At 36.6% G+C, this 25,267-nt stretch overlaps 1 protein-coding gene across 3 annotated transcripts in view; it reads right to left on the bottom strand.

The window, feature by feature from the left end:
• Positions 1-25,267, bottom strand: part of LOC140162434 (synaptic vesicle 2-related protein-like) — a 30,925-nt gene that overhangs the window by 3,105 nt on the left and 2,553 nt on the right. The window contains exons 3-15 of one of the 3 annotated variants that reach the window (XM_072185667.1): positions 24,369-24,481; positions 21,471-21,641; positions 20,447-20,571; positions 19,624-19,687; positions 17,151-17,276; positions 14,363-14,494; positions 11,480-11,556; positions 10,668-10,744; positions 9,771-9,872; positions 7,861-7,972; positions 6,712-6,796; positions 2,702-2,791; positions 349-462 (exon numbers count right to left, since the gene is read on the bottom strand). In XM_072185667.1, the coding sequence (XP_072041768.1) occupies positions 349-462; positions 2,702-2,791; positions 6,712-6,796; positions 7,861-7,972; positions 9,771-9,872; positions 10,668-10,744; positions 11,480-11,556; positions 14,363-14,494; positions 17,151-17,276; positions 19,624-19,687; positions 20,447-20,571; positions 21,471-21,641; positions 24,369-24,481 (1,388 nt within the window). The remainder of the gene's footprint in view (positions 1-348; positions 463-2,701; positions 2,792-6,711; positions 6,797-7,860; positions 7,973-9,770; positions 9,873-10,667; positions 10,745-11,479; positions 11,557-14,362; positions 14,495-17,150; positions 17,277-19,623; positions 19,688-20,446; positions 20,572-21,470; positions 21,642-24,368; positions 24,482-25,267) is intronic. The other 2 variants (XM_072185668.1, XM_072185669.1) reach the window with 2 other exon arrangements.

The raw sequence follows: 25,267 nt of genomic DNA, 5'->3' as shown, positions 1-25,267 counted from the left end.
AAATTTCATTCCAGTGCCTAGAATGCATGTGTGTATCAGCTCTCCGATATTGTATTATTAAAATGATTATTGGCGGAGTGCACACACTTTATAAGTCACTAATTCAATGATGTATGCGATGTGTTTAGCCATCACTCAATCTGTGCAACTCTGAATAAAACCGGAGATCTACAGATTTAATATAAAATCTTAAATTTTACTGTAATTAAAGCACTTCAGGCTCAGTTTTTCACATAGTATTTTATTACACCACTGGGCATTATAATCATGCAAAAAGTAGAAATTTGAAAAAAAGTAGAAAATTGAGGGCGTTGCTTTAAACTTGGTCATGTACAAGTAACTACTCACCACAAGATTTCTGCCTTTAGTCTCAATAGGAAGGAACATAATAGCCACAGCAGCAGCAAACCCAAAACCTGCATACACAGCTATGGTAGCTGAAGGAGATATATCTAGAAACACCTATCAAAATATAAATAAAATAGTGTCATGGATACGGGTATATACAATACAGTCAGACAAATTTTGGTACAATTTAGGGTTTATTCAAATATTTTCATGACTAAATGGTTGTTTCAAAAATAGTCATTTCAAAGTGAATTTCAGGGGGCAAAATCGTTCGTAAATTTGGGTTTAACTGGAGGGAGCAACAGGGGGACAAGAGTTTTCCCCCCATGCCCCCCGTGGTGCCACCACTGGCTACCATAGCAAGGATTCTCGAGTACTAATATACTATAGGATAAGCCAGTCGTTTGCGCAAATGAAGTCAGTCATTCAGCCTATGCGCGATATAATGCATGTGATGGCATAGTACCCCTGTACGTGTAGGAGTGTATTACCTGTGGAAGAGATGATGCAATGTTTACGTCATCGTTTCCAAAAAAATTAAATGGCGAAAAACGGCGAACATTTGGTCGAATATTTCTATTACTATCATATCGTGAAAAACCAAATAGCTGAGGAGTTAGCTCAATATGCTAGGAAAATATTCTGTTCGATGACCCTATGACGAGACTGGCTAAATAAGCTGTATTTTTTGCTGGAAAGGGTCCGAAAAATTGGCAGTCGATGGGCGCCATCTTGGATAAATTTGGTGTACTGAAAATGCCCAGCAACTGTCAATCAATTACGAACTAGTCAAACGAATATAGGATAAGTCTGTTCCACCGTGGCAGAAGTACGCACAACGTTGTTGTGCGAACCGTGCGTAAATTTTAGGCTAAAGTGCCTGAGCGTTACCAGGACGTTACTAGGTGTACTGAAAAAGCCTAGCAACTGTCACTCAAACTGATGTGTCAATTAAGTTGCCGTAAAGTGACTTCAATTTTTATACAGGGTTTGAATCACGAGTGTCACAGCCCTGACCATAGCAAATAACATGCTTTGCTTCTGAACTTCCAGTGTCCCTTGCAAAAGATAAAGAGAACCAATAGGAAGACAAAAAACACTATTTTTCTTACACAAAATATTAAATAGGCTGATTTGATACGTCCAAAGTAACCAGTGCAATAAGCAACCCTAAAATGTGTACCGTTTACAGTGGTGTGTCCAGGGGGGTGCTTTAGGGGCTGAAGCCCCCTGCACTTTCTTAAAAATCGTGTAATATCAGCCAATTTTTTGGCAATTTTAGCCATTAAGCCCCCCCCCCCCCCATAACCCTGAAAGCCCCTCTGAGCCCCCCGCAGGAACAAATCCTGGACACGCCGCGCCGGTGGTTTATGCAAGTCCCCGAAAGCGAGATGCCTTCTCAAAACACCCATTTATGAAAAGATGGCAATGCCACCCTACAATAAGACACTTTTTTTAAAATACGGGTGCATAGCAAGTTACATATTGAGTGACCCCCAAGGATTGCATAGGCAGTTGGCCTGTACAGCTCTTTGTTCACATTACGAACAAAGAGCTGTATGGTGACCTACCGAAACTTTCACAGAAGATCAGAGAGAGAAGGACTTGTTTTGCTGGGCACGCATACAGAAGCAAAAATGAACCTGTAGCTAAGCTGATCCATTGGACACCAAAACATGGAAACAGAAAACCTGGTAGACCCCCTCTGACATACGTGGATGTATTGAAACAGGACACTGGACTGGATGTTATGGATTTAGGAATGGCCATGCAGGACAGTGCTGTTGTAGTTTGAGGACACCACTCATCTTAAGCAAGTAAGTAACCAAGTTGGCCTGTACCAATAAATACGAACATGGTAAAAGATCAATAGTGGCGGCGCCAGGATTTTTTCCGGGGCATGGGGGTAGAGTGAATTTGGGGGGCAAAATCAACAAATTTTTGCGCAAAATTGCTGCAATAAGTGGAGATTTTTGTAATTGTGAGTTTTTACTGGGGAGCAAGAGTTCTGACTATACTTTGAACAGCTCGTAATAGGCGGAAATGTTAGGTTTTTAGCAATACGCGGAAAAGTAGACCCACGTTAAGAGAGCTATTAGTTGACTGTCTGGTCTTTATTTTGTGTGCTAAAGAAAGTAGACAAAGTAATGAAAGTATAGGACTTGCATTGATAATTTGTGATGCTTCTAGAGAGATGTGCCAAGAAAATTCTCAAAATAAAATATTTTGATATTGATCCGCCATGTTATAAGGCCCGCCGACACGAGCTGATCAAAGTATAGGGGCATTTTCCTCCCCCCCCCTGTGGCACTGCCACTGAAGATCAAACATAATACATGACAGCAATACTTACCTGCGCTACAAATGGAGTTATAATGCACGCAATTCTAGAAATAGATCCACAGGTTCCAAGACCTATACCTCTAACATGGGTTGGGTAGACCTAATAAGAGGGCAAAATAAAGTTACACATTTATAGCTACTAGAGAGATTGCGAAATTTACGTGAAACGTGACACGGGAACGCGAACAGCAAGCTACATTAGTCGAAAATCGGTTATTATGCCCTCTAGAGAGTGAAATCTATTGTGAATTGGTCAATCGTGGAATTACCGTAAGGCGATTGCGGTTGGTAGCAAAAAATGACGTTCCAAAATGACAAAAAAACGCATTATAAAATGCAGAAAAATGTTATGTTTATCATGTTATGAAACGAATCAAAGTATCCTAATAGAACAAGTAGAGTCCGACATGTAATAAAATCCATTTTGGGGTTAAAATTTGATCTCAGTATAGACAAGAAGAAGTGAACAAATTTCGATTTTTTTTTTTTTCGACGCTGAATTCGAACGGGCAGATTGCCTATTCATTTGTGTGTGGAAAATGCCGTCCAAAAATCAGCTTGCGAAGAGGCGTTTTAGCCAAGATTGTGTCGTGTTACGGCATAAATGCGGTATAATTGTCTGTTTGGGATGGGGAACAGAAGTTCGTGGCAACGCTATTTTTCGCTTTGCTTTTTTAGTTGTGCATTAAACAACTGTCAAGTGTTTTGCTTATGGATACTATTCAGCAAACTCCAAAATGTTTTTAAAACATGATAATGCATGTGTTTTTGGTTTTAGTTAAAATGTTTTGATAACATATCGATGTATGTTTATATAAAAATCATGAAAACTCGTGTTATACTGAAAAAATAATACAACAACATTTTAAGCCAAAATTCGAAATGCTTGAGTCAAATATCATTTGGCAAACATATTTAAGTGTCTATTGTGTTAGAACGTTTATCAGCAAGTTTAGAACAAAGGGTTTTTTGAATGTTATTAAAACTTTTAATGCCCTTGACCCTCACATAACCTTTAACCCGACATTTAACGTTTTCTGTAATATATTTGTGTTTGCTGGGTAGTAATCGAACTAGGCATATTAGATTATCTATTTTCATTTTGCTTTAGAAAGTAAACAGGGTATTAATTATATGATAATGGAGTTTGTTTCTTGTTATTCGAATAATATACACCAAGACTTCCTAGGCATCCAACACCAAACTCTGTTTAGATTATTTAGACAAATAGCATACACGTGTGAACATAGGCCTATACTCATTTTCCAATAGCCCGCAAAACTCAAATATCGCTAATCTGGACTGAATGCTTAGAGCATTATAGATACAGCCAGTCGTATTTGCATATCAATACCGAGGAAAGCAGTTCGATGAAAGAAGATAATCTTCTCTGGTTCGATGCACCCAAGGTGAATCAATGGGTGCTTCATATTACCTTTAGATTATTTGTCTCAGCATAGCGCCATCATGATTGCAATTGCGTTTACACATATAGTCTTGGTTCAGACTCTATGCGGCTATCACGAACATACTAGGAACGACGAGCGTTAGGACCGACACAAACTGGCTGTGTAGGAGGCTAGTTTGGATGTGAACGGGACTATGACGTTCTACCGCAAAATGCAGAAATCCGTAACCCGTATGGCGTTTGCAGTGAACGCCTCTCCGCAATCTCTCTAATAATTTTGACCGGTTCTGACAAAACCAGGAACAAGTCGCATTTTTGACATTGCTGTATTGCATATTGTTATTTTATATTTCAGTATGCTTCTGCCTTTTTTAATGGACATAAGATTGTAATATTGTGATAATACCTCAAAATTAATTATGTGACACGATCTTGTTCATGGGGGCCAAAGGATCGGGCAAAGGATACATTTTTGGAAATTGTGTTACTGTAATTCTTACTTGGTTCTGAATACCAAAGGATGCACTTTTGGAAATTGCGTTACTGTTACTAAATACTTGGTTCTAAAGTTATGAAGTTTTTTGATGTATATTTTCTTATGTATTTTGTTGTTGTTTTTTACTCCATTATTTTTACCTTTATCTCAGTTTCAAATTTGCTGCCTTTGGCCATGCATGTGTTATGAACATCACATATGAATTTCAGGGGGGCGAAATAAACAAAAGTGGAAATTTTCGTAATTTTGGGTTTTTACTGGGGGGGGGGCAAGAGTTCTGACTGGGGTGCATTTTCCCCCATGCTGCCACCCACCTGTCCCAGTGGTGCCGCCACTGGTGCCAGTCCTCCCCTCAAATCTGCAAAAGTCAGCCTATTTTAGCCAATAATTTGATCATTTTTTAAATCCTGTATCCAAGTTGGGATACATCACCATCATCATATTCTGATCATTGTTAAACAAATCCAATTAAATTGTATGAAATTCAAATAGAGCTGCTTAAGGTTAGCCGAGAGTTTTTCATGCGCTTGATTTCAGAGGGGCGTAAGTTCATAACAGAAACAGCCATGCAGAAAATGAACAAGCGTGCATCGGGACGTGAGGCCTACTTACAATAGAATATCGATCCACGGTCAAGACATGAAAAGGCTATGAAACTTGGCTTAGCTCGTGCCCGAGCTCGGATGACGGGGTGGGGTTTGGTGGCACAAGCCGTTTTCGGCAATTTTCACAAGGATTTTATAAATTTTAAAATTGATTGGGGGCACTTCGTCAAGCTACGCCCTGGAAAATGTGTTGATTTTGAATTTATAGCCTTGATATCTTTGATGAAATAAATGCTGCTATTCCCCTGATTACAATGTAAGGGTAGGCAACAACAACAATATCAAAAAGCAATTATTTGTAAATCGAATTTGGGATAAAAATCAACAAGACAGACTTAGCAGGCCTACAAATTTCTGAATTATATAAAGTGAAAAACCGGGGTGAAAAACAATCAATCACGATTCACTGCACTCAGCGAATCAATCAAATAAAACTAAAAAAGAAAGGAGCAAGAAAGAATAAAGAAATAGTGAAAAAGAGAAAGAAAGAAAGAGAGAGAAAGAAAAATGAACGAAAAAGAAAGAAAGAAAGAAATGAAAAAAAAAGAAATGAAAAAAGAAAGGGAGAAAGAAAAGAGGAAAGAAAGGAAAAAAAAATGAGAAAAGAAAAAAAAGAAAATTCAGCCACACGGAGACTCGAACCCACAAAAATAGTTCATATTAGATTCCCAGTCCAACGCTCTATCCACTCGGCCATAGATCAGCTTACACAATTGTCTGTTCTCAAAGCGGATGATATAACTATAATTAGATGCAATTTACATGATTACAATCGCGTCCGCATTATGGCTCTTAGAATAAACACGCATGTCGGCGCTGAAATTTTGAACGAACTGATGGAGGAAAACCTCGTTTTTTGCAAAACTAGCTTCAATTTGGAGTGAAAATCAAATGGAATATCAATTGGCAGAATGTTGAGAAATAATGTAGGTATTCAGATGTCTAAATTAACGCCTCAGTAATCAAGATATCGATAATTTCACAAACCAGCTTTTTCTCAAGCAAATTCTCCAAAATTTTCCCCCAAAACGGGCTTTTAAAATTTAATCGGTACTGTATTTGGTTCTTCCCCATGGCAACATTATTTCTTTGATCGATTTGTAATACAATACTAAAAAAGAAGAAAACAATCGCCGGTGTGGATTTATACGGGAGCGCACATTTGAAAAAAAAACCTCATGGAACGTGTTTTTGATCTTGTGAACATGGTGGGTAAAAATGCTTTAAACGAAGGATTTTCAAATTTATTCTAATAATTTGTATATAACACACACAAAATGTTAAGCTACATCCAATGCACCAACATTTCACTCGCTGCGATATTTGATTACTGAGAAAACTCTGTTTTAGAGAACAACTTTATACGTCTTTTATACGTTTTTTATACGTCTCTTTGTGTAACCTTAATGTGCTCATTCCATTTGAAATTCATACTCCCCCTGTGGCAGATATTTCCAAAAGCTTCAACAGAAGGAGTGTGGATTTTAAATGGAATAGTGCAATCCACCTACCTCAGGTGTATAGATATATATAGCTGCAAATGCACCAGCTATGTGTCCCCTTGCAAGAAATAGAAACACTGTCAACATCATTTGACTGTAGAGAAAAAATGAAATGTATCTATAATGAAAGACAGAGATAAAAAGACTTTATCGCATCTGACGTCACTGTCAATCAAATTCCCTACGATCCTTGATTGGTTATTAGGACGTAAAAGGAAGGCCGATTTATCTGGTGCTGATCGGAGAAAAGGAATAGCAGAAATGGCAAAAAATTACATACTTTTACAAGGCAATTAAAAGGCATCTTTTCAAGGCATTGTTGACATGGTGCATTCGGGAAAGAAACTTTCTTACTATAAAGACCTAACTTTTGAGATGGTTTGTATGTTTGAAGGTGCAAAATTAACAATAAGGTTGGAGAAAAGGTTGACCCAATTTTTTTCAATGGTTTGAAACAGACACTTTTTTGGCCTTTACAAGCATATCATCTGACGCCGAATATGGGCAGGATTTGCTTTTACAAGTGTCTAGATTGAACGCCAGACGTGATAAAGTCTTTTTATCTCTGTATTTCATTATAGGCCTATGCATATCAAGCACACATCTTGTCCCATATTCTATGTGTGATATGCTTGTAAGGCCAAAAAAAGTGTCTGTTTCAAACCATTGAAAAAAATTGGGTCAACCTTTTCGGGATGTTGAAGGGGGTGGCAACATTGCACCTTTTCTCCAGCCTCACGGATAGGAGCGGCCATGGAACGCCACTGTTAAGCATAAATTTGACTCTACTTTTTCAAAATAAGGCAGCCTTTTTCAGTCCTTCCTCCCTACTGTGGGATAAAACATATCAATGACATTGGGCTATTCCAGTTGAAATCCACACTCCCCCTGTGGAAGATTTTGAAAATATCTTCCACAGGGGGAGTATGTTTTTCAAATGAAATTGGTCAGAGCTAATAATTTTGAAACCCGTACTCCCCATGTATTATGGCTTTACCTATATCTTCCACAACTGGAGTGAGTATTTAAAATGGAAGTGACCCAATTGTCTATTCTATTCAAAACTCATACTCCCTCTGTGGCAGACTTTAGCTATATCTTCCACAGGGGTAGTGTGGATATTCAATGGAATAGCCCATTTTTATGTAAAAGACATACCTTTTTGTGCAAATTAATAACAAGAGTATTGATCCTGCACATAGCATGTTGTGAATTGACATGGTCTTTTTACGCCCAGCAAAGTCTATGATGCCCATTGTGATAAGGTGACCTGCAAATAAAGAGGTTTTTTTTTTTTTAAAAAAATATTATCCTGTTTTGCCAAATGAAACATAGCTAAATCCTAATCCTTTAAGCAAAATTTTAATATAATTTGCCAAATTGTTGGAAATAGGCATTTTGGATGTGATTTTCTCAAAAACTGCTAATTTTTACTGGAATCTGTTATGCTAGTTGGATTCCCATACTTTTATATACTTATCATTACATTTACATATACAATGAAAAACAATATCTAAATTACTGCTTCGAGGAAGTCATATGGACTATAGTAAGCCAAAAAATTAAGGTACCAGTTGTGTTCCCTCCTGTATATCCTAAATAAAGACAAATATATCCAAATTAAAACAAGCAGCCAATACCTGTATTCTTTAGCTCTGATTTAAGACCTTATTTGTTGAACTTGGTTGAGAATTAAAGAAACGGTGATCTAAAACCTAATGAAGAAACAAAATCAAAAGTTGCATTTTGTGTTCTAATCAATGAAAGCACGATGCTAGTTTTAACGTGCTATCAATGGAAGCACAGCGCCAGTTCTCTTGTTTCGTAACGCTTTGTGTACAAATCAATAGGGCATGCAATGTGGCAAACTACAACTTTTAAATTGGCATCTTCCTTGGGTTTTTGGATTGTTGTGTCTTTATTTCTTAAACAATTCCAATAAATGAGGTCTTAAATTTGAGCTAAAAGATGCTGCTACTGCTGGTTCCAACTATGACATATCTGTCTTTGTTTAGGATATACAGGGGGTGAACATAACTGGTACCTTAATTTTTTGGCTTATTGTATTATAATAACTACTTAATCAATACCAATATCAGTAGTAGATCTAGCTATTTCATCAATACCAATATCAGCAGTAGATAGCTACTTCATCAATACCAATATCAGTAGTAGACAGCTACTTCATCAATACTAATATCAGTAGTAGATAGCTACTTCATCAATACCAATATCAGCAGTAGATAGCTACTTCATCAATACCAATATCAGTAGTAGATAGCTACTTCATCAATACCAATATCAGAAGTAGATAGCTACTTCATCAATACCAATATCAGTAGTAGATAGCTACTTCATCAATACCAATATCAGTAGTAGATAGCTACTTCATCAATACCAATATCAGAAGTAGATAGCTACTTCATCAATACCAATATCAGTAGTAGATAGCTACTTCATCAATACCAATATCAGTAGTAGCTACTTCATCAATACCAATATCAGTAGTAGATAGCTACTTCATCAATACTAATATCAGTAGTAGATAGCTACTTCATCGACACTAATATCAGTAGTAAATAGCTACTTCATCGACACCAATATCATTTAGTAGTTACATCATCAATATCAAAACCAGCAGAATGTTGCTTAATCACACCAAGTAACTGCATGCACAATTCTGTGCAATGCTCATACTCTTGGAACACATTATTCAAATTTTGGCCTTTGCTGAAAAATCCATACTCCCCTTGTGGAAGAGTTTGGAAATATCTTCCATAGGGGGGAGTATGAATTTTAAATGCAATGAACATATTAGGCAGCTCCATTAGAATTTCATACACCTTCTGAGAAAGATTCAACCTGTATCTTCAAGAGAGGGAGGGCGAGTTTCAAATGGAGCTGCCTAATGTGTTCATTCCATTTGAAATTCATACTCCCTTTGTGAAAGATATTTCCAAAATCTTCCACAGGGGTAGTGTGGATTTTAAATGGAATAGCCCATTCCAATAACCTCCAATAACTCAGTTTTCCCTATAAAACAACCATGTACATATACACATACTTACCAGGAAATTCAGCCAGTGTTGTGATGATAATTTTAGTGTAATCCTTTTTGTCTAATAATTGGCAACTGTCAAAACAAGTTTCATCTGCATTTGCTGGGGTTGCTGCAAGAAGAAAATTAAACATGAAAATGTGACACATATAACCAGGGTCCAACAATATTTTTGCAGTGCGAAATTGCGCCGCAAAATTTTCCTTCCTCCATGCAATTTCATTTGCTCTGCGAAATTCAAATTTTTCCGTGCAATTCACTATGAAATGTTAACAAAAATGGTCTTTTGTTGTCTTTGTTTGAAGCGTCACAGTAATGTAACCGCATTTGCTAATCTGTCTGTGTTGCTTACTTTGCAGTATTTATCATATATTCAGGTTGCATGTGAAGAAACTTTGAGGCATAATATTTAGGCTATGTTGGATAAGTACACACTTGCATTTAATAGTTCTTGAATGTATAGTAGGGTGAGCAAACTTGACTGCTCCATTCAACTGTATTCTTACATGTATAAACACATAATATTATTAATCATTTTGTTAAGTTTCTTCGCAGCAATATTCGGTAGCACAAACTGTCATATGTAGTAATTTTAGGAAGACAGTACAAGAAAAAAAACCTGACAGATCTATTTTTTCTGGTCTGCTTTTGTTAACAAACAATATTTTAGGCCAATAATGTTGATGTATCTATATAGTCTATATATATACCTCAAGTTCAACGTGTTCTGTGTTAGCTTTATGTTACTTAAGTGCATATACATACTTTTACGCGCACAATCAACATGCCGCATATGTACACACAAGGAACCACGCTAAGCCAACGCAGCACATGCAAACTTCAAAGCTAGTGCCAGTGACTCGAGGTAGATATATAGACTATAACACATATTACCATCACACCTTACCTGCACATGAGTGTCCTTTAGAAAACAGTTCTGTTGTAAGTAAGACTACACCATAATATATAAAAGCCATTGCAAACCTGGGAGTAATAAAACATCATATTTTGACAATTTAACATGCAAGACAAGCATCAAACTTTTAGTCAATTTCATGACAATAATTTATTACTTGAGCTATTCGATTTAAAATCCACACATCCACACATTTTGGAAATATCTGCCACTGGGGGAATATTAATTTCAAATGGAATGAGCACATTAGGCAGCTCCATTTGAATTTCATACACCCTCTAAGAAAGATTCAACCTGAATCTTCCCCTGAGTGAAAGTGAGTTTCAAATGGAGCTGCTAATGTGTTAATTCCATTTGAAATTCATTCTTAAGGACCCTGAAAATACAGAAATAGTCTTGTTCTGTTGAAATATGCACCAAAGCCATTAGTAAGGGTATGGATACGGGTCCCAGACCATGGGTACGGGTATGGGTATGGGTCCCTGGCCATGGATACAGGTACGGGACCGAAGCCATAAGTACGGGTCCGAACCCAAAATAGGGTGCGAGTACGGGTACGGGTATGGAGCCATGAGTATGGTTACGGGTACGGAAATTGGGAGTTGAGTACGGGTACGGGTCCCAGTATGGGAACGGGTACAGGCCATGGGTACGGGATATATCCGGGGATATATCTGATAGTAAACGTTAACATTTTACAGCAAACAAATACTAATCTATTTTGTATGAAAATGTTATAATGTGGCTTTAAGTGTAAAACAAAGTGAATGTTCATATTTGATAGAAATGTCAACTCTACATACCATATAAACAGAAGCAGTGATGTTGTTATGGAAGTTTTTCTATCACTGTAAAGGTCAACAAATGTTCCTCTATCACCCTGCAGGGAAAACACATGAAAATATACTGATGTGTTACATGTTCTTTGCTGATTCAGACAATTCAGCAGATACTGACATTATGAAAGGATAGGATATTACTTCGAGAATAAACGATATGAATTTTTGTTTTACTGTCCTCTACCGTGTGATAGAGCGACAGGCAGGTCTAATGATGTGGGGCCGTAGTGGTCAGTGACAACCTGTAAAGTGTGCTGAGGCTTGTGGATCAACGTCTAGGCGTTGTGCCTGTGCGTAGCGCACTATAAATCACTGCGCTTTTTTTCTAATATTTTGAGTAGTGGATGCCGGTGCAACTACGATAAAAATATTTGACCTGCCTGTCATCTATCATAGGTAGGGGATAGTAAAAACAAAAATTCCTATAGTTTATTCTCATTCTTAGTCAGTTAAATATTATTTTAATAACTGTAAACTATTTTTTAAGCAAAAACTAAGTTACCTTCATGAAAACTCCCCTTATTATAAAATGAACGAAACTTGTTTACAACTTCACATATTCTGTTCTGCGTACTGCTAGCATGTGCGTGTATTCCGCACTAGTCTACGCACACCACGCAATACATGCGTGTACCTCTACAAACATGTTACACATTATCAACACTCATGATAACACAGGGTCGTCTATGGCCTGATAGACAGCACCCGAAATCATGCGATTGTCCAATCAGATTATGTGTCTACGAACTATACCACTCCCACTAACTAAGAATAACATTTACAATGTATGTAAGATCGATTTGAACTCACACATTTGTATGCTGCAATTCCATAAAGGAAATTCAAGAGTGATATATACACATTTATAACAGAATTGCATTGCTCAAACTCAGTACACAATCATATGGATACCCTGGTGAATTGACCTTTTTGGTAAATCCCATAAGCCTTTGGGAGTAGCTGCGAGTACACCTGAGATGTCATCATTTGATGTCACATGGACTTGCAATGCGCAGTAACGATATTTGCTAAATGATGTGTGCATTGGCGCAGATCTTCGTGATGTCAAATGACAACATCTTGCAAAGGCTTATGGGATTTACCGAAAAGGTCCATTCTAACAGAGATACGGATGGTATATTTTTGGTTAAGTACTACTCATGTTGATATTGATCATAAAAACTATTGCTGTTATTGGTGTTGATGAGTGGCTATCTACTGCTGACAATGACATTGATGAAGTAACTACCTCTTGCTGATATTGGTGTTGATGAATTAGCTATCTACTGCTGATATTGGTGTTGATGAAGTAGCTATCTACTGCTGATATAGGTATTGATGAAGTAGCTATCTACTGCTGATATTGGTGTTGATGAAGTAGCTATCTACTGCTGACAATGACATTGATGAAGTAACTACCTCTTGCTGATATTGGTGTTGGTGAAGTAGCTATCTACTGCTGATATTTGTGTTGATGAAGTAGCTATCTACTGCTGATATAGGTATTGATGAAGTAGCTATCTACTGCTGATATTGGTGTTGATGAAGTAGCTATCTACTGCTGATATTGGTGTTAGTGAAGTAGCTATCTACTGCTGATATTGGTGTTGGTGAAGTAGCTATCTACTGCTGGAATTGGTGTTGATGAAGTAGCTATCTACCGCTGATTGGTGTTGGTGAAGTAGCTATCTACTGCTGATATTGGTGTTGAAGAAATATTATCTACTGCTGACAAAGATATTGATGAGGTAACTACCTTCTGCTGATATTAGTGTTGATGAAGTAGCTATCTTCTGTTGATATTGGTATTGATGAAGTAGCTATCTACTGCTGATATTGATGCTTATGAAGTAGCTATGTATTGCTGATATTGGTGTTGATGAAATATTATCCACTGCTGACAATGACATTATGAAGTAACTACTGCCTGCTGATATTAGTGTTGATGAAGTACCTATATCTGTTGATATTAAGGGTGTGAGCGAGTCCCGGGAATTCGAGTCCCTACCGATAATCCTATTACCCGCAGGAAATTCCCTGCCCGGTACCAAATTAAAAAAAAAAAAAAAAATTCAATGCATTTTGATATCATTAATAGAGTATGACATGAAAACTTTGTATCAATTTTCATATTAAAATTACAAAACAATGTGCAAAATTCAATTTTTTAAATTTTTTTTTTAGGTCAACCATGATCCTAGCATTTAGGTCTAGGTCCAGAGACACTACAAAACCGAAAAAAAACTTTGAAAAAAAAATTGGAAGAAAAAAAAAAAAAAAAAAAAAAAAAAAAATGCGCTGGTGCCGGGCACAAAATTACCGAAAATCACACCCTAGTTGATATTGGTATTTATGAAATCAGGGCTCAGGCTCACTATATTGCTGATAACTAGATGGATAAAAGTGTAGCATTTAAGTAATTTGGGTGAAAAAATAGGTTCCTGATGAGACTTTTCTCAAAATTAATCAATCAATAACTATTGTATGGCAAATAAGTTACTGCTCTGATCGGTAGACACTGATCATCGCCAAAATTCACCCAAATCAATTAATATACCCTATAATTTTGATGGCTACATGCAGATCAAGCAAGGGAGTTTATACCAAGTTCCTACAATGTATCCACCTTATAAACAGTGGCAGCACCTTTTTTGGGGGTATTAGGGAAAAAAATGAATTTCAGGGGGGGCTAAAAAGTGGAAATTTACATAATTTTTGGGATTTTTGCCTCAAAAGTGAGGGGGGGGGGGGCAAACTGGGGGGCAAGAAAAATATTGGGGGGATGCCACCCTTGCTCCCCCCATAGCGCAGCCACAGCTTATAAAATGTCTTGGTGTGTATACTTACAGAGCCACCTCCTACTTTGAGATCCCCTGATGGCAAAGACTTTCCATTTGTTTTGGCAACAAGTTTCAAGATATCCAAGGCAGCTTCTTTATTCCCACAGGCAACATGGTAATAGGCACTCTCTGGTAAAAACTGCAATGATAACAAAGAGGTATTCAGCGTAGAAGTGACGTAATTAATCGGATTAAAGTCATAATGTACGATCTTATAATATGAATTTGGTTAATTTTTTTCAAACCTGATTTTTTGGCATATTTGTAATGTTTACACATGTCACAACTTGCACCTAAATGGAATCAGCCAAATTTGTTGTGTTTGTAGGTAAACAGAGCAAAGTTCGACATAAAGTCATAATTCAAGAAATTATGACTTTATGTCCGCCCATAGAACTGCGTGTTAAACGGCCAAAATAACAAGCAGTGTTTCTTTCATATTACCTCGTTATTTCAGCTCAAAATGGACAGAAACCATTCCCGATCATTATTACTAGTATTATTTCAGCATTTTGAGTATATAATGACAAATTTAAAATTTGAAGGAAATCGTACATCAAGGCTTTAACTACCATAGCAATAGAGGAATACAATTTCGAATATATCGCACTGCACTACAACGTTCATGCGATACATATGAATAAAGACCTGGATCGTATATCTATAGAATATTCATATCACATTAATCACTTGCAACTCTAAGATAAGTAGCTTTGAAAAGAGTGGTATTGTATTGCTACGGTAGTTATAGGGGGTAACCCTATTGGTTTTGGAAATGGATTGTCTTTAAAATTACATAATAATATCAAATATCGTCCCCTTTATGCTGCTTTGTGGAAAAAACAAGAGCATTTTCAGCGTAATGTGAATAAATAGCCAAATTTGCAATCCAATACCTTGGTATACGTGAATTGCATTATGGGCAGGCAAGCAACAACAACAATTCCCGTTCGTATGACGAATGCTGACATGCTGTAAATGCCCGGCCCGTATTGAACGGAAAATATTAGGGTTTTTTTTCGTACCGTTTCAGAAAAAAAGGAAACAAAATTAATCACACGAAAATTTCCACTTTTAGAGTATGCAATATTGGATTTTCACAATGGGGACAGAAATAGTGTACTATTTTCTGAGCCTAAACCATAGTTTATTGTCCATTCTTAAACACTTGAGAACGTTCCTGCAATCTTATTGGTTCTTACCTGTGTGATATGACACAATATCACACGGGTCAGCTCTGTGCATCAACGCGACACGCTGTATTTTGCTATTTGAACCAATCGGAGGCGCACTGGTCGATTTTAAGCCCTAGGTAGTTTCTGGGTAAATGTAGGATTTTATTTGATTAAAATTTACTGTCTAAGAATCAGAATCAAGGTATTGTTTGTAGCCGCTGTCGTGCATCTATCCTCTCATATAACACGGGCGACATCATTATTTTTGCCGTAAAACAACTCAGCTTTGCCTCTTTTTACTTAAAATAATGACGTCGCCCGTGTTATTTAAGACGATAGATGCACTCCAGTGGCTAAAACCAATACCTTTATTCTCTAAATTTAAAACATATACCGTAATTACAATTCTGGGTTTGAGGGCTCAAAATGACAATAATCCATGTTGCATGTCAAAAAAAAACCCAAAAGACCTAGGGTCCGTATGCACAAAAGAATTAGACTGGTTCTAAAGTTAAACCTGGTCGAAGTGGAATTTAGTCCCAGGAGAAAGTATGTTTAGAATTTGCTAGCTACTCTAGGAAGGAAATACGAGTAAAGGACAATTCCTAATAGAACTAAATTCCAGTTAGACCCAGTTTAACTCTTTTGTGCAAACAAACGCTAGGGTCCAGATGCAAAAAAAACAAGTTAGAACAGATCCAACTTGGGGAAGACCTGGTCTAACTATGGAGGACGTTAAACTTATGATCCATTTCCATTTGGCAATTCCATTTAAAATCAACACATCTCCTGTGGAAGATTTTGGAAATATCTTCCACAGCGGGAGTATGTATTTCAAATGGAATGAACACATTAGGCAGCAACATTTGAATTTCATACATCTTTTAACCTGAATCTTCCACAGGCTAGAGGGAGGGTGAGTTTCAAATGGAGCTGCAAATGTGTTTATTACATTGGAAATTCATACTCCCCCTTTGGAAGAACAGGGGTAGTGTGGATTTTAAATGGAATAGCCCATTAGCCTATGCATTTTACATGCACCAGTAGAATAAAAAAAACCTCACACAGCCATCTAAAGTCTGCACAAAAAGTAACTCAGCTGTTATAAATACGCCTTAGATTCAGAACTAATAATTGTTTTCACAATATTTCAACACAAAAAGAAGGATGATTGATTTACACACATTTTGATACCCCATTTGTCCAATTTTGTTCAATATTGACAATACAGCTGTGTTTTGAAAGAAAAATACCCAAATTTAAAAGTTGCAGTTATTTGTATTGATTTGAAGTAAGCGCAAAGATAATGGCGGGCTTTACGTGTTACAGTGCTGGCATTATAACCATTGATCGCTGTAAACTGCAACATTTAAATTCGGGTATTTTTCTGTAAAAGCACTACTGTGTTGTTAATATTGAATGACATTTGACGAATGGGGTATCAAAATGCATGTAAATAAATCATCCTTCTTTTTATGTTGAAATATTGTGAAAACAATTATTAGTTCTGAATCTATAGGTGTATTTATAACAGCTGAGTTACTTTTTGTGCAGACTTTATCTGAGTATGCACTGGTCTTTACATTCATCTGAAAAGAAACTCTTCAATTGTCAACTTACATAACAGCAGGCAATGAATATAATCAGTGGCAATGCTACTATCACCAGTAACCACCTCCAGCCTAGAGTTGGCATGACAAAATATCCAACTGCAACTACCCATACTATCCCCAGGATCCAGGAAAACTGATAAAGTAATAATGAATAAAATATATTTAAAATAGAACAGAGAGAATAAAATAAAATAGAATAGAATAGAAAAATACATAATAAATGTAAGCGCTACACAATATGCTTTAAAATGATATAAATACAATTAATACATGAATATTTTACACAAGATATGTATAATTTTGTAAATAACCCCTTGATATTTTGCTCCATTAATATTTGGAGAAATGGAACAATATATATGTGACCATCCACCACGAAGTGGTAGTAAAGTCGGCTCTAGATCATTTTTTGTTTATTACATCTTTTGAAAGAATGCACTTTCAGCTTCAAAACGACACCACAACCAGCTTCATTGGACACCTGGAAGTGCAATCATGGTTCAACAAAGGTGAAATTGCTGGTATACTTTACATAGAAATCCGTATACTGTTTTTGATTGTATCTCAAAATGGAAAATGCCGACTTTTACGACCAGTTTGTGGTGGATGGGCACATATGTGATTTCATGCCTATTAGCAAAAAAAAAAAAAAGTTTAGTCTCAAAGCTTGCGGCGCGTTTGTAAAATACCACGATTTGACAAAAAACAAATGCAGAATTTTTTTTTTATTTCAAAAACAAATTTTTTTATAGTTTTTCCAGAAAAAATCGGCGAAAATCAGACTTTTTTCTCAAAATACCATGAAAAAAAGTCGGGAAAAAAAAAAAAAAAAATCGCATTTCGCATTTGTTTTTAAATTTCCCGTGAGCTTTGAGACAAACCTTTTTTTTTTTTGGCCTTATCATGTTGCCTGTGGGAATAAAGAAGCTGCCTTGGACATCTTAAAACTTGTTGCCAAAACAAATAATGGAACAATTAATTTTCTGCTTTACACAAGATCAAATTCACCGTAGAAGTGATGATGTAACAGGATTAACTACCATAGCAATAGGTTAAAACAATTTTTGAATATATTGCCCTGCACTACAAACAGGTTGCACTCATCACATAATCATGGATTGAATACAATATCGTTTTTTTTCTTCAAAAGTGCTATTATGGGACTGTGATCTTTATAAGCCTATAACTCAAAAACATGTCTGGCAAGTTCCATGTTTTTGGTGGGCATAGGTCACATTAAAGCCATATTGTTACATTTGTTGAGGAGGATACCCTCAATATTTTTAAAAATTCTATTTTTTACACGATTGTAATGTACTTTACAACTAGCTAACATACCCTCCAAAAATCAAGACTTTAGGTGCTGTAGCTTTGTCAAAATCTGAGATTTTGAATAAAACGCAGGAAACACCGTTTAATTATTACGATGGAAACATTAGTCAAATGCGTACATGATTGATTTATAACATAGAGTCACAGTGACGTACATTGTGCGGGATACACACATCAAAGGATCTTGCTGTAGCACAACTGATGGAGGGCATGCATTGGCAACATCGGCGCTGGTAGTAAATTCCAATTTTCTTTGCTTGACCTCGGTTGTTCGACTCAATATTAAAAAGGGACATATCTGACAGTAAAAGCTAACCTGGGAAGCTAACATTTTATGGAAAAGAAAGACTAATCTATTTTTATGGGTAGCCCTATGTTACAATTTATGGCTTTAAGGGATGGGGTATGAATGTTTGGACAGTATTTATTGTGGGACATTAGAGCACATCAGACATATCGAATTGCATTCTGAATACGAAGAATGTCCTTCTGATATCAAATAATTTTATTTTTTTGAAATTTGCAATTTAATACACATTTTATGGCAAATGATTAAAAATTGATATTTTTGATATTTAACAGTACTGAAGTAAACTTTATAAATCTGATGATTTATACTTAAAGTGTATGTAGGTGGGATGAAAAGCCGATGATCAATTGAAAATTTTGACCTTTCGTATTAAAGATATGGTTTCCCAAAACACCGAAAAAAATTAAGTCTTTTAGATTTATAGATTTATAAATATTTTAGATTTATAATTTTTAGATTTATAAAATTTACTTCGAGGACTGTTATATATCAAAAATGCGAAAAATATCAAATTGTAATAATTTGTCATATATTTTGTATTATATTGTGAATTTCAAAAAATGAAAATTATTTGATATCAGAAAGATATTCTTCGTTTTCAGAATGCGATTCGATATTTATGATGTGCTCTCATGTCCCACAAAAAATACTGTCGAAACGCTCAAAACGCTCATTCCAGATCCCTTAATAGAATAGAATACAACAAAACACTGAACACAATATCATAATATAGAACATAGTGAACAGAATGGAACAGAGCAGTAATACAATGGAAAAAATTTAGAACGTAGCATAAGAATAGAATAGAATGCAATAAAATAATAAAACTGAGTCTTACCCCAACAAGAGTCATCCAAAATCCACGCACACTGGAAGGATAAAACTCTGAACTGAGCACTGCTCTGTAAATAAAAAGAATTGACAGCAATTACATCAAATGCAGTTTATATATTGTTTTAATCCATTGTTATGAAAAAAGGATAAATCCAAATTGTAGGTTTATGTTTAGGGTAAAAACTCTCACCTGTGTTTTGTGACTGTGAAGTTGTTAAACTTATTTGGGACAAGCTTATTTAACGATAGAGAATTGTTGAACAGATGATAATTTACAAAACGGTGCTACTTTCTGCTTTTCACCCACTTAAGAAACAGGTCTTGTTCCACACTATTCCACTTACTCTTTGGGAATTATCATCTGTGCATGGACCTTGTTCACATTCTCACAGATTTCTTGTTCTGGATGCCTATTATTGGACTGTGAATGTAGTCCAGGAGGCTGTTCCATGTCAGTGCATTTTGCTGTTGTGTCAGTTCGACAACTGCTTGGTTACTGACATGTGTTTAGAGTAGAGTATCATAAACAATCCTGTTAATTTTGATGGACAGGATTTTAAGATATGACCTTGTGAAAAAGTTTTTTTGTGGCTTAGGTGACAAAAAAAGAAAACCTTGTTCTACAGGCCCCACCGACCCAGATTTAGAAATTGGGAAAAAAAATTTCCTGTACAAATGAATGCCGACCCAAATTTCGGAAATTTCAGAAACAATTTTTTTTGTATTTTCTCACATTGCAAATAATTTATGGATTTTGGTTATTTTTTGGGTCATTTCTGCCCGTAGAACAGGGTTTCTTTTTTCGTGGCCTTAGTGTAAAAGCTTACTTTTGTGCCAGACCCCCAATACCAAATCCTACCAGACATCGTAATGACAGTATCCATACATAGTTGGGTGAGAAACTGCTGAGAAGACCAAACACAAAAAGCCAAAACCCCATCATAATCAGAGCCTGTATGGATTGGGAAAAATTGAACAAAGAATGAAATCACTGCAAACATTCTGCGGCGGAAATCCCGGGCGGAAATCTATCTGGTATAACAAGCGTCTAAGGCAACTTGTGGCATATGGCGTGGGCGTGCGGCCAATCCGCACAGTCTTACGAATACTGGTCACACTAATGAGTCAGGCAGGCAGTCGGATCTCTGTTATTGTTCTTGAACATTTATTGGGAGTATGGGCAGATCCAAATGATCGGACCAGAGCGGTTGTAGTAGTGGAATTGATGCTAGAGGCAGAGCTTCACAGGAATCAATCAAAATTGTACATTTTCATGACCATATTTGGAATCAGCATGAAAAATGCATTAAAATGAGTACAAACAAGCCCAGTATTGGTTCAGTGGTTCTTGAGATAACTCTTTTTTTTTCTTTTTTTTTTATTCCCTGTGCTTGGAACTGATGGAGGGAGAAAAGACATACATAATGAGTCATCAGTTCCCAACGATCATGAACAATAATTACATAATCAAAATATTCTTTTTGAGCAACAGGTACAAAGAGAGACAGACGAGGCAAAGACTATGGACGAAGACTCTTGAGATAACTCTTGGTAATTTGAGAAAATATTTCAAAACTTGGACTTTTTATGTTGAAGCCTATCGCCAGCAAGCAGAGCATTAAGCCCAGCATTAAGCTTCAACAAAACTACATTTCTACCTCTAAATAGTGCACTCCAGTACCCCAGTTCATCCTTTTCCTTTCTAAAGAACTGCAAGAGCTATTGTACTGAAAGTGAAATATTTTGGTTCCATATATAATTGAAATTATAAACTGCATGCATATAATACTTCAACTCCTTTGATTTTAGAACAGAGTAAAATTTTTACAGAAATATATTAACTTTCCGTACCGTTTTCCTTCCATAAACATCAGCAAATTTTCCCCACAGCGGTGAGCTGATAAAATATCCAACAAAAAATATTGTGGTTATGAGAGCTTGTTGCCATTTTGCCAGATGCCACTTGCATTCTAGTTCAGGACCCAGAAGACTAAGCACCATCCATACCCCTGCATCACACAGCTACGGTGAGAAACAAAACAAATCAAACCATATAAAATCTAATCGGGGGGGGGGGCATTGAGGAGGCAAAGTGAATTTCAGAGGGGGGGACTAAATCAACAAATTTTGTGCAAAATTGCTGCAAAAAGTGGAAATTTTTTAATTTTGGGTTTTTACTGGGGGAGGGCAAGAATTCTGACTGGGGGCATTTCCCCTTCATGCCCCCCATGGCACCGCCACTGATCAAATTAAATCAAAGCAGAGCAAACAAATTTAACCAAATTATATCAAATCAAACCAATGCGTGTGACCTTGGTTGTTGCAGAAAGATGTAAACTTTTATTAATTTTTTAAATGCAAACCATTTAAATACTGGCATGTTTTTATATCTTGTGAAGAAGATATTTTTGGTGAAGAATGGACAAAGTTACCAAATAAATACATCATTTTCAACCAAATCTCATGAAGATAACACACCAAATAAACGATACAAAAGGACACCTTGAATATAATTGGAAAGAAAAAGAGCAAGGTACACCAACTTGTCGTGGGGATACAAGTAAAATACAGACTAGACGGTACGCAGGGGGGGGGGACAAAAACAGCAAATGTGGCCAAAAATTACTAGTTGCATAATTATTTTTATTTTTTGCCAGTCTATATTTATAACTTACAAAGCAGCAGTAATAAGTTATAATTTATTTATTTATAACAACGCTAAATGAAAGGGATGCCCATTACATCAAAAACAAAAGGTGCCAAGGCAAACAAAAGGACAAGGACAGGTGGAATGGAGAAATAAAAGGAGATTCAACAAAATGGATAAAAAGAAGGAAACCTGACTACACGAGGTGGAGACTAAAGGCTGCTAGGGAGGTACATTTAACAACGTCTTCAAGCAGGTAGTTCCACAAGGTGGGAACATGGCACAGTGTCAACACACTATATTATAAATATTTTTTTCATACAGCTCCATACTCTGTTGGTGAATCAATATTCTATTATTGACATAGATAAAGAAAGTTTACATATGCATTGTGATATACACATGTGATCGAATATTCTATTATACAAGCACCTGGATCTTAAATGTGTTTCTTTATATAATTGTAATTCTCAAAATTAAATATATCACAATTTTAACTTACGATTTAAAAATTGTTACGCTAAAAATGCAGTAAAAATGTATCCAGAGCAAACAGCAATGGTCTCTAATTAGTGTATTTAATTTCAAGTTAGTGTATTTAAAACAAAACCTGTGTTTTACCTGAAAACAAATTGAATTTCCTTGTAAAAGCAACACATGGGATACTAGAGCATGCGCAAATCGTAATAATGTGTAGAATAGAAGTTGGTGTCCTGGGAGTTGGTGGTATCTCATATGATAGTCGTACTATGCTTAGCCTGAGTCGCTCGGCATATCTCGAACAAAATCGCCATGCGTAGCTATTGAAAAACGAGAGGATTCGCCGTACCATCACAGCAATCTTTGACACGAAGATATAGGGATGATGACGCTGTGCTACACGAGGTGGAGACTAAAGGCTGGTAGGGAGGTACATTTAACAACATCTTCAAGCAGGTAATTCCACAAGGTGGGAACATGGGTAAAATGACCTTTGGCAGAGCGTGAGGCTTCGGAAAGGTGTATCAAGAGAGAGGCTATTGAGATTGCGGAGCAGTGGCGTAACTAGGGTTGGTAGCACCCGGGACAAGAAACAAAATTGGTGCCCCTACCCCCCACCCGAGAATATCTTAGACGCGGAAGTGTGGGAATGGCATCGGCATATTTTTTTAAGTGAGGCTGATTTGGCGCCCCCTAATAGTAGCACCCGGGGCACGTTGCCCCCTTATATAAGTTATGCCACTGTTGCGGAGAATGCACTGCAAAAATTGTGTCTAGCATGGAGACATGTCTTAAGTTAGCGTCTTTGTGCAAGTCACATATCATAACCACATATCTTGTGGTTAGTCATGACTTTATGCATATGAGTCATGTCTAGTTTAAGTTTAGAGACATAGGAAATTGTGATAAGACACAACTCGAAGCATTAGTGACTTGTTAGAAGTCACTTATTCAATAATGTGTCTTTAATTTGGCCATGAAGTAATTAAGACATGTCCCATTCTGATCCTGTAATTAAGACATGACTTAAGGCTAGCTACATACTTTGTTGATGTCTTGTAGCTAGTCATGTCTTGGATAAGGACATAGCTCAAAGTCCTGTCTTTCCACAAGCCATGTCTCCATGCAAGACATGACTTGCATAAGAACATGGCTAAAGAGTGGCTTCAAAGTAGCGTCTTAAAATAGTGTCCTCAGGTAAGACACAATTTTTGCAGTGTGGTCTTGGGATGAGGCTTGAATGGATTGGGAGAAGAGCAGAGATGGTTGAGGATCTTGAAAAGATGGTTTAAGGCAGCAATGTCACAATGCTTTGACAGGTTTGGGAGATTGCATTTACGGAGGTCTGCATGCACTAGGATCCACAACATGCTCATCTATCAAGGGCACAGTTCTTTAACCTCAATACATTTGCACATTCATTTAATGACCTTTGAAAATTTGGGTACAAAAACTCATGCTCTACAACTTGAGGTCAAATTTTGTACTATGATTGTTTAATTGAGGTTATTGAACTATATATGCCATTGGGATGAGGCCATTGCGGTCCATAGTGATGAGAGAGATTCAGGATTTATTCCAGGATTCAGATTTAAGCTGATTTATATTATTTTGTAACTAACCGACAGTGCAGCATTGATAAGAGCTATTTTCACTTGGAATCGTCCAAATCCTATATGATCAATGGCTTGCTCTACAGTAAATTCATCTGTGATTAGGAAAGTAAATTCATCTTCTGTGAATAGTAAAGTAATTGGATTGATTGAACTAATAAATAAAATAATTACATGAATTCAAAGGGTAATGCCTAGTTCAGTTCAGTTTTATTGTATCCAAACATAAAAATGCACAACATATTTGGGACTATGTAATAATTATAAGCCTGGGGGGAATTTCCAAAAATCGCTTGCCCCTCCTCTCGGCCTGCCAAAAATTGCTTGCCCCCCGCCCTCTCGGCATGCCAAAATATCTTTGCTCCCACCTTTGAATATGCCAAATTTTTGGGATCCCAATATGCGAACCTTAAATAGTCTAGATATTTTGCAAGCACAGCGAGCAAGAAAATTTGCATTTTAAAGCGTTTCCGTACTATTTTCCCAAGCCTTTTTAAAGCATTTAATTAAAAAGGTGCCCCATGCATGTGTGCCAAAAATCACTTACCCCCCCTTCTCGGCTGGCCATCAATTTCTTGCCCCCCCAATTTTACCCTCCCCAGGGCTCATAATTATTGCACAGCCCTTATATGCAATATATAAATAATTAATTAACTGATATGCAAGGTACATTATATGGTTCAAAGTACATGTATGGCGAAGGCTATACCACTTGAAATCCACACTACCCTTGTGGAAGATTTTGGAAATATCTTCCACAGTTCCACAGGGGGAATAAGGTTTTCAACTTTTGATTTTTTTCATTTTGCCCTACAATGGCATTATTATTTGATCATTCAGCTTAAAATTGGCAATTGTTCCAATAACTTCAGTCTGGGAGATTAAAAACTCGTTGTTTTCGAATTGCA

The sequence above is a fragment of the Amphiura filiformis genome, chromosome 10 (genome assembly GCF_039555335.1).
Source record: "Amphiura filiformis chromosome 10, Afil_fr2py, whole genome shotgun sequence".
Taxonomy (NCBI): domain Eukaryota; kingdom Metazoa; phylum Echinodermata; class Ophiuroidea; order Amphilepidida; family Amphiuridae; genus Amphiura; species Amphiura filiformis.
The sequence above is the reverse complement of the archived record's forward strand: the minus strand, read 5'-3'. Positions and strand labels throughout refer to the sequence as shown.